Source organism: Scomber scombrus, chromosome 2 (assembly GCF_963691925.1).
Source record: "Scomber scombrus chromosome 2, fScoSco1.1, whole genome shotgun sequence".
NCBI lineage: Eukaryota > Metazoa > Chordata > Actinopteri > Scombriformes > Scombridae > Scomber > Scomber scombrus.
In genome coordinates this window covers 24,807,388-24,817,406 of record NC_084971.1, presented here as the reverse complement: position 1 = coordinate 24,817,406, position 10,019 = coordinate 24,807,388, and the positions used below count along the sequence as shown (strand labels likewise).

Here is a 10,019-nt window from a genome sequence, read left to right as displayed (position 1 = left end):
TTTTTCTTTTGCAGTCTGTGGATGAGTCATGCTTCTGAGCGAATACCAGGATACACAGCTGAAGGCAATGTTTGACGTTTTCATCACTGTGTTAAACAAAATGCCCCCCCTCGTTTTTTTTAACACACACACACACAAACACAGTTTTACGCATGTGTTTTGCATTTCAAATCTTTGTTGAAAGATTTTTTAAAGCTCTATTCTATCATCATGGTCACAAACTCAATGTCAATGAGAAAATCACCACTCTGCAAACCAGGCAACTGAGTTTATAATAATCTATTAGATTGTGGTTTGGCTATTTTCTGGGAAGCAGCTGATATTGAATATTGTCAAAGGCAGATAGAAAGCTTCAAGTGTGCGCCAATAACTAGTTTCATTACTATAAGAAATACACTAAATTTCCAATTCATTAGGTAGAGCTAGATAAAACTAATGCAGTTTCATACAACAGCCCTGCAATAAACCCAACCTTCATGAAGGTTATAATGTTCATGTTTTTACTGAATGTGCTTTAGAATTGTATTGCATTTTACCAAGAGGTGTCCATACATCTTCTGCCGCTCATCTGGGACCGTGTCATGGTGGCATTAGAGCTGAGCAATGAAACCCAGACATCCTTCTCCCCACCAACACTCATCAACTCCTCCCGGGGGATCCCAAGGCTAACCCAGGCCAGGAGAGATCTATAATCCCTCCAGTGCGTTCTGGGTCTGTGGTGCCTGAGGTGTTTCTAGTGTTTTATCTCATTTTGTATCAATGAGGCAGACCAATTATCAAAGATACCTCTCAGTATAATGCAATACAATTTTTCTTTCACAAAGTACAGCCTCCAAAATAACCATAATGTTGAATCAACACCTCTCTAAAACGGTTAAATGAGACCAGAACATTATAAATGCAAAGTGTGCTCTTGTATTATTAGACTGTATTGGCTTCCATTAGACTTACTTTTCAACTAACTCTTACAAGCATGTAGTCGGCATGCTATCACAACCACTTTAAACTAACTGAAAAATACAAAGAGGAAAGAATTTGCAGAAAAGCTTTTACTTTGGGAAAATGTGTAACAGGTGATATGAACAAAACCTCAGATGATTTGATCCAAACAAGACATGATGGGAAATTAGGATTACTCAAATATACACAAAAATAATAACAATTCACAAGTTTTCCTTTGCTGCTTTCTCAATTTTCCATGTGTGGGATGGTCAGAACATTCATTAAAGACAACACCAACAACTTTCCAAACCACTGTTACAGTCCTCTTGTATACTGGTACCAAAAGAGCATTTTTGCTGCAGAGGCACATCTTAAAAGTTAAGATGATCAATGATCAGACTATAAAAACTGTATATAAAAGTTTACAGCAAGAAAAAGCCAAAACTGACTAACTTTGGGCAACTAGGCTGACAAAGATACATACAAGTTAAGAGCATGTGCAACCCCAGGAAAATAAACATTTGAACCAAGGGATAAAAAGTTCAACAGTAGTTTATATAGTGCAGCTGCAGCATGTTGACAGTGAAGATAGTAGCAGCTCCAGTCATCATTGCCACCAGCGTCCCCTCATTGACACCTGTCAGTAAACACAAAACTTAGTCCTTGTACTCTGTGTACTTCTTGGCCGAGCCGTGCACCTTGCTGGCGGGATACTTCAGTCTGTTTAAGGCCATTTTGCGGAGCACCGCTTGGGGAAGGTCGACGTGACACTTCTCGGCGAGCTCCACCAGATAAATCAACACGTCGCTTAGTTCCTGGCCGAGCTGCTCCCGCTCAGACTCGGTCCAGTCCGGCAGTCCTTCGGCCACCTCGCCCCGCCACTGGAAGAGCTCCGACACCTCGCCCACCTCCCCGACCATGGCCAGCAGCAGGTTGCGGGGCTGATGGAACTGGTTCCAGTCCCGCTCGTCCGTGAACTCCGCTTGCAAACGCCGAATATCCTCGATGGTGGGCTCGGAGGTGAAGGTGAACCTTTTGGCCGCCTCAGCTCCTCCGTTTTGCAGCTTGGAGGCCGGTGAAGCTTCCTTTGCAGCGCCGTTCACAGCAGCTGAGGGTGAATTGCTGCCAAAAGCGCCGTTTGAGGACACCGACGACTCATCTTTCACTCCACAAGCTTTCTCTCCGTTTGTTGCCATCATTTTGTCACAATTGTATCAACTGTGGCACTTAAAAACTAGTTTCAAACTCTGTAAACAACACTCACAAGCCGCTACCATGCGTAGAAGTCCCGCCAGTTGTCTAAACGGATATGACGTCGCGTATGCCGGAAATCAAAAGCGCCTACAAACACTGTGGGTATTGTAGTTTTTAACAGAAAACGCGTTAAACGTCCCTTAAAAACTACATGTCCTGTGACCATTTGCGCCTCTCCGGACACAACATGGCTGCCTCCTCTGTGGCAGCAAGTGAGCTGCTAAATAACATGAAGAAACACATATTGCATCCAAAGCTTTCGAGTGTGGTCAGAGGAATAATCACACGAAGCTGTCGACATTACAGTCAAGCGCAGCCGAGAGCAAAAAGGTATGTGAAGCCGCTGGAGGTAGTTTGTGTGTTATATCGCCATTAACCTGCCTTACTAACCTGTATGTAGGGGGTAATAAACAGCGAGGTGTCACACTCAAAGGCAATAGACGCGGTGGTAGGGGAAAAGTCTAATATCTTTCTTTGCATATTAAGATACCTAAGATTTAAACTAGTCTGTGGCTACTCCGTAAATTACTGGAGAAAAAATAAGCAGCTGTCATTAAATTATTAAAAAAAGGTTCAGGTCGACCCACTGACCATCAACTTCAACCGAGTATTGTTGCCATGGTTACCCACTGCACCACTGTGTGAGGATGATGGTTGAAGCATTAATCTGTATCTCTTTAAAAGGGACACGCCAGCAATTTATTACAACATTATTATACATTTTGGAGACTTACAAGACACAGATTGGAAAAAAAGAGTAGAGCAGTAGAGCCTGATATTCTGTTTTTATATGTATTATGAGCAAATATCCAAAAAAACGCTGGATCCTATGGAGGGCTGGGTATCAGTACTCAAAACCTTTCAAGGTATCGATCAAAATGTAATTTTTGATTAATTTGATTGATCCTTTTTGCACCTAGAGTTGGAAAATATATAACAATTTTGTGTGCTCACAGTCAACCAATGCAAGTGTTCTTGGATTTAATGCTACAGGTGATTGACCCACTGCCACAGCAGCTACAATCTGGAGGAGTTGTGGCATTTTATGCAATTTAATGCTTCTATTCACATGATGGGTATCAAATGAAGTACTCAATTGGCATCAGTATCACTTTTAAGGTACTTGAATTGGTACTGGTATCGTCATTTTTTAAAACCATACCCAGCCCTAAACCTACATGTCCCATAGTTCAAATAAAGGTCAGGTTGTCCAGTAGATCAGTAGGTCATCAGGGTTGATAGTTCAACACCGGTTTTTCCATCTGGCCAAGTGTCCTTGAGGAAGACATTCAACCTCCCAAAAGGAATAGCTCCTAATGTGTGGGGGGAAATTAGTAATACGTTATTATGGACAAAGGTTTTGCCGAATAAATAAAGTATAATGCAACAAAAACACTGGTTCCTGTTATAAATGTGTGATCTCATTGAATTACTATTTACTACTTATAGAATAACATCACTCAGGCTATTTTACCATCCTTTAACACAACTCCATCCAGAGCCATAGAGGACACTATGTAACTGCTTTCATGTGCTAAATAGTACTCTCCATCTCCATGATGAGTAAACTGTTCTTCACGTGTAAAATCTGTGGAGTTCTCCTTTTAACCTGGTTGTGAATTTAGTACAAATCCAAACCAGTCATCTCTGCAACACCTAACCATGTAAAGGCAAAACACTGTAAGCCTGAACCCCAGCTACTGTATGCAAATCTATACAGTATACTATTTTTGCAGTTAATGTGCAAGAAAACAGTATACTTTAATATTTTATACTAAAAGAAAATTATACAATATGCAACCTTTCTAAATATGTAATACTGTTGTTTTCTTACTGGAGGTGTCTCACCTTCATTTCATATTTATACTTAATATTTTGCAGCTGTGAGCACCATCTCACAACAACAGCACTCTCAAAAATCAGATAGCTTTTTGGTTTTTTTTATATACTTATTTCTGTCACTTTTCCAGCATGAACACATTTACATAAACCTGCTTAAAGTTACTGTAGCGTGTAGTATGAAATTGTATTTAGCTCATTTTCTGTCTGATTTTGTTTCCTAGGTTTACATATATTGGAGAAGTTTTGTTTCATTAGGTTATGTCTGTCTCATGTCTCCTTCCTCTGTGCCTCAGTGCTCCTGAGCAGCTGGTTGGAGTGGTTGGCTTAGAAATTCACTCTCAGATTCACTCCAACACCAAGCTGTTCTCTGGCTCTTCGGTTCGTTTCTCAGCACCCCCAAACTCCCTGGTGTCATTCTTTGATGCGTCCTTACCTGGCACATTACCTGTAAGTGGTGGGGTCCCCAGCCATGCACAGTACCTTGTTGTTTTTTGTTCCTTTTCTTGTCAGGTCATTCGGTAATGTCCCTTGTGGTTTCCCAGGTCCTCAACAGACGATGCGTGGAGGCAGCAGTGATGACAGGACTTGCCCTCAACTGCACCATAAACAAGAAGTCACTTTTTGACAGGAAACACTACTTCTATGCGGATCTCCCTGTGAGTTTTTCCACTCCCTGTCCTCAGCTGTAGTTTTCTTTGCAGCATCTAGGATTTAATAGATGGTAGAACCATAGATTTGGTCTTAGTAGAGTTGTCTTATCTGACAAACAGCACTGTAGAGCTGCCATTGTCCTTTACATCATGCTGCATCATTGCCTTTGCATTGATATAAGCTGTCCTCATCTGCCTGCAGCCTCTCCATCACAGCACTCCCAGTGAACTCTTCCGGCCATGAGCTCTAAATGACACAGTGAGCGAGTCGTGCTGAAGCAGCAGAAATGCTGTTTGCCGAACGTACAGACGATGACACAGAAAGCTGTTAAAGAAAATGAACTGTGTTTCCTCACTTACTAGCTCATTTCATTCACTGCACTTCTAGCCTTACATTTTCTACAGGTCATTTCCCTCTCAGTGCCTTTGCTGATAATTTGGGGACAGCTCTTATATTCACATAATTTGAATCATTATTGGAGTCATAAAAACTAAAGGTATTTTTGAGTAATCCTGGATGTGATATAGTACACGTAATGTATTAATGATGTGTGTAGCTGTTAGTTTGTTCATGAGTCGTCTGAACTAATTAGGAAATATGAAAATAAAATAGTTAATTAAAAACGTAACTATTTTTTATGGTCATTAAGATGACTCCTATTTTTAGCGCTTACCCATAATGAACTCCATTATGTTACAGTTTTCTTACAGAAGGTATCTGTTTTTTAATGGTTGCTATCTCATCCTTGAATGTACATTGCATTTGAGTACATTGCTAACAGTTGGCTATTTACACATCCAGCAGATATAGAGAAACGTTAGCATTTGTTCAAAGTTGCTTTTCTAACAACCTGGTGAATGTAAGACCAATATTTACTCAACATTTGAGGGTAATATTTGGCTCTGTAGTCGCTAAATGCTTTACTAACTTGCCTGCTATGGCTGGATATGGCGTTGATGAGAGCAGTAAGAATGAACCAAAACGATAAACTTACAGGCCATAAAACCAAAACAATGATCTAAAAGATGCTAAAATGCTTCGAAGAGCTGAGGGGCACAGTACAGTGTGGTGATAATTCATTAATTCATCACTGGAGCAACTCTTTTCACATGACTCACAGCTTTTCAACCCATTGCTACTATAAAATATTGATTAGCGCAGCTTTAAATTGCTCTTAAAACTCTCACTGAACTGTCCACATGATCTGAATACCAGTCTGGTAAGGTAGTGGTAAAGGTATTAAAAAAAACCTATTTAACCCCGATATTTTGATTTAATAGTCTTGTGCAAGTGATACTCACTTTGCTCTCTGTAATGGAGCACATGTATGGCAAGGTTTCATTACCCCTCAGAGTAACATTTTAAATCTCAGATGGAAAGGACAAAATGTCATGGTGACTTGCCCTGCAGAGACTTCTTCTAGTAAGTCTAGAAAATGGGAAAGGGGTCACAGAGAATCTGCATTTTAAATTTTTGTCTGGCGCTTACAAAGCTAAAGGCAAGGTAATGAGAATGATAATTATGGACTGAAGAAATCAAGGGACATATTTCCTTCTCCTATGTTAGTATTTCACTGAAACTGCAAATAGTAGTGGCTTAAAACGCGAGTACCCTCCCCCCTTTTGTGCTAATTTAACTATACTGTTTTTCTTACTGTATTGCACTGAAAAAAATCTCTTTCGTAGATATTTCTGATTGGTTTACGCACTAATTTCTTCACTAAAGCAGCAACTCTATTATGAAAATGTGACTGATAACGCTTGATTCTGCCTAACAGTTTTCTATAGATCTTGATAGTTCCCCCCCATTTAATATTTCATAGATTTACTGGTTATCACAATGTGGCAGCAGTATTTATTTAATCAGCAGAGTAGAGATACATAATCTCCCCAGAAACTCTGTGTATCTTGAAATTCCTGCAAAAAATCCCCTCCAGAAGTGTCAGGATTAATGTTGGGTTCCTCTTGTTCTCTCGTGTGTTTCCCGAGCATTGCATCACCTCCTTTGGATTCATTTTCAGTAACTGACACACAGCAAGGATAACAATACCCGACTTATAGTTTTTATTTTTCTCTAAGATTTCCCAAGAAACTTATGCAAGCAGGTTGAGCCTGAACCTTTTATTTGAGGTTTAAGATTGACTGTACACACTGCGCACCATTCCCGCTGTTGCTTTGTTTACAGTCATTTGATTTGCATTACTCTCATCAGCTGCTCACAAAGAACGACCTTCCCAAGTGTTGTGTGAAACAGCTTGATAAGATGAAGTCAGTGTGGCTATAATTGTACAGATGATGAGATATTTTTATATTCAGCCTAAAGTTTGACTGTAATCAACGCTTATACAACCAAAACCAGTTGCAGCAACGAAGGAGAAATTATTCTGCCCTTGAAAAATACATTTGTAAATTGCATTGTACATTATTGATACGTTCCACTAGAAATCCCTGATTGCATTTTGTAAAACACCACAGTTGCTCATTAAATGATTAATGCTGCTGTCCAAACAGCATTGCTTCTTTGAATTGAAATGGCAGGCAAAACACATATATAAAGTTTTTAACAGCCGTTTAATAACATGGCTCAGCAACTCCACACTAATCTGCCTGCGAAAACAAATAATTACAATTTCCTTGAGATATTAACATTCCAAATAAACAGACATGGCCTGGCTATTGAATCTCTGACATCTGTTTAATGAGAGTAACGAATGTCTTTATGACCTCCGTGGGTAGCTGAGGAGAACATCAGTGTGCAGGCGTGAGGAGTGAGGCGACTGACTGGGTCTGGTTTGTTTAGTGACTTTGAAATGAGTCATAAAATGACTCAGCGGCTCACAACACGGAAATTAGTTTGTAGTGTGTGTATGTGTGTCTGATCCTGTACGTACAGTATGTGTGCAGGCATGGATCTATAACGGTGGATTTGAAATGGGTGAAAAAGGCTCAGTCTGCTGTCATACCGTAATTGGGAAAGGTTAATGTGGCCACCTGGATCTTATAAACAACAAACATGACTCATCCTTCATTATATAGACTGTAGTAGTTGATTCATTATGCAGGAAATGCAAATGATTTTTCCACTCACACAGACGCTCCCTGAAGTACAGGGTGGTGTGTTTGTGCTTCAGCCAGCAGGGACAACATTTACAATGGCATGAAAAGATTAAGTAAGAAACAGGGGATTTCTGATAAGCTGCAACAGTATTTACAAAATCCAGCAGATTTAAAGATTGAATCCGCCACGAGGAACAGAAATTGGAAAAGAAAGTCTCCCAGTAGTCTGTTTTGCCTCGACTCGTTTTAAAAGGTGGAGGTGTGCAGGTGATTGATTATGTCTATCAGACACATTGTACAGAATGCCAGTGACTAACAGCCCCCCGATCTCTTCTCCCACGCCCTCACTCTCTTAGCATAAGTATGATTAATGTTTAGTTCCTGTGATGTGGTTGCCATAGTGACGCAGGGAATTAATACTTGGGGTAGCAGATTCCTCAGGAATACAGGAGCATATGAAATATTTATTCTTATGCTTTTGTGAGAAGAAACCTTGAGTGAAATGGCAGCACTCTCCCTGCATTATAATGAAGCCCAACCAATCAAGTCAACGCTTAATTGATGCGGCCTGCATCAACTTTGCATAGACCCATGACACTGACTGCTGCCTCCTTATTACTGGTTTTCCACTGAAATAGTGGGGTTTAACTTAAATTAATATTTCTACATCAACAAGAGATCACATAACTACTTCTCAGGCACAGCTGTGGATCAGGAGGTAGGGTATATTGTCATTTGTGGTTTGATTCTTGCTCCTTCTGTCTATTTTTACAAAGTGTTCTTGAGTAAGACACTGAACTCAAAGTTGCTTCTGGTGGATGCCTTGCACGACAGCTCTACTTCCATTTGTGTATGACTGTTTGTGTGAATGTAAAGCGCCATGGTCATTAGGGAAGTGCTTTATACTGTAAGTGCGGACCATTTCATGTGAAATGCGTCATTGGCGATGACAAATCCATGGAGAATTATCTCTGGACAGTTTCTTTAAGGTTTACAGAGTGTTTCAGTGTCCGTCAGAATATTTTTTGATTTTCCAGCCTGTTCTCAATGTTACTTAAAGTGTCTGATAGATGTGTAGATGGCAACTGTTTGCCACATCAACTTTGAAAGGTGATAATATATAATAATAATAATAATAATAATAATAATAATAATAATAATAGCTTGCTTGTTAGCTTTGCTGCCCCAATGTGACCAAAAAATCAGGTTCAAACATATAACATTATCATTTACATATTTGATATATTTCACACACACAATTAAAGGAGGGATCAGTCCACAATATAATAACAAATGGGAATATCTGTTACAGAGAAAAAGATGTCTTTATCTGCTATTGCAACATGATGTCACCTCTAACTGAGAGTTTAAAGGACATAAAAGGGATGGAACTGTTATAACTGTATATCTTAATTAAAAGACAGCTTAAAAGTGTGCAAATACTGCTGTTACTGTTCCCCTTAGTCACTCATTATAGAGACAAGGATCCAGTCTTTTAACTACTTGGTGCACTGTAACTGTCATTTAAGTAGAGCAACGTGTGGTGTTTGTGGTTTTGGGCCCTTCTATTCACTAGATCACCTCTTAAAGTTTAGACTCTTATAGTAATCTATTTTTCATAACAGGCTGGATACCAGATCACCCAACTACGGAGGCCCATTGCAGTAGATGGCATGCTGACTTACAGCCTCCTTGGAGGGAAAAAGAGGAACCAGGTGATGAGAAAAAAGGTCCACATCAAACAGATTCAGCTGGAGCAGGACAGTGGCAAGAGTCTCCATGATGACATCCGCAGCCAGACACTCATAGACCTCAACAGAGCAGGTAACAATAGTCAGCGTGAGTTTGGTTAAATTCTGTATTTTTCTTATTGTCAATAAATCCCATCAGAAAAATGAAAACCAACAATGATTTAATCCTATTAACATGTGCTGTCTGTTCATCCAAAGCCTGAAAAGTCTCCAACAAATTCGATATTTACTCCATTTTGTAAAACATACGATCCCCAATTATTTGAAGAATTTACTTTTTTTTTTGTAACATGAAACTGTTTCTTACTTTAAATTTGATCAAATGGTTGTGGAGCCACACAGAGAGTAGGGAAGTCAGAAAAGGTATTAAAAGATATACGAACACTTTGGTCTTTACAAGGAATTGGTTGAGATTTAGAAACGTCCTGAATAACATCAACCTCATCCTTTATTGCTGGAAGAAAATGACATAGTTTTTAACAAAACGACAGAGAAATGTGTCACAAGGCTCGGTGGGATTGAT

The 10,019-nt window shown here is 39.6% G+C and overlaps 2 protein-coding genes across 2 annotated transcripts in view; one reads left to right on the top strand and one right to left on the bottom strand.

Moving 5' to 3' along the window:
* Positions 1 to 1,058: 1,058 nt before the first annotated feature.
* dctpp1 (dCTP pyrophosphatase 1) lies at positions 1,059 to 2,228 on the bottom strand. Its single transcript, XM_062437503.1, has one exon. The coding sequence runs from the start codon at positions 2,139 to 2,141 to the stop codon at positions 1,599 to 1,601; it is 543 nt and encodes a 180-aa protein (XP_062293487.1). The 5' UTR covers positions 2,142 to 2,228; the 3' UTR covers positions 1,059 to 1,598.
* Positions 2,229 to 2,383: 155 nt separating this feature from the next.
* Positions 2,384 to 10,019, top strand: part of gatb (glutamyl-tRNA(Gln) amidotransferase, subunit B) — a 17,260-nt gene continuing 9,624 nt past the window's right edge. Inside the window, exons 1-4 of the mRNA XM_062434127.1 lie at positions 2,384 to 2,526; positions 4,332 to 4,485; positions 4,581 to 4,694; positions 9,371 to 9,569. Coding sequence (XP_062290111.1) covers positions 2,384 to 2,526; positions 4,332 to 4,485; positions 4,581 to 4,694; positions 9,371 to 9,569 — 610 coding nt within the window. The remainder of the gene's footprint in view (positions 2,527 to 4,331; positions 4,486 to 4,580; positions 4,695 to 9,370; positions 9,570 to 10,019) is intronic.

What these genes read in the sequence shown, in the direction of transcription:
- dctpp1 (XM_062437503.1), bottom strand. Translation starts at nt 2,141, where the DNA reads ATGATGGCAACAAACGGAGAGAAAGCTTGTGGAGTGAAAGATGAGTCG.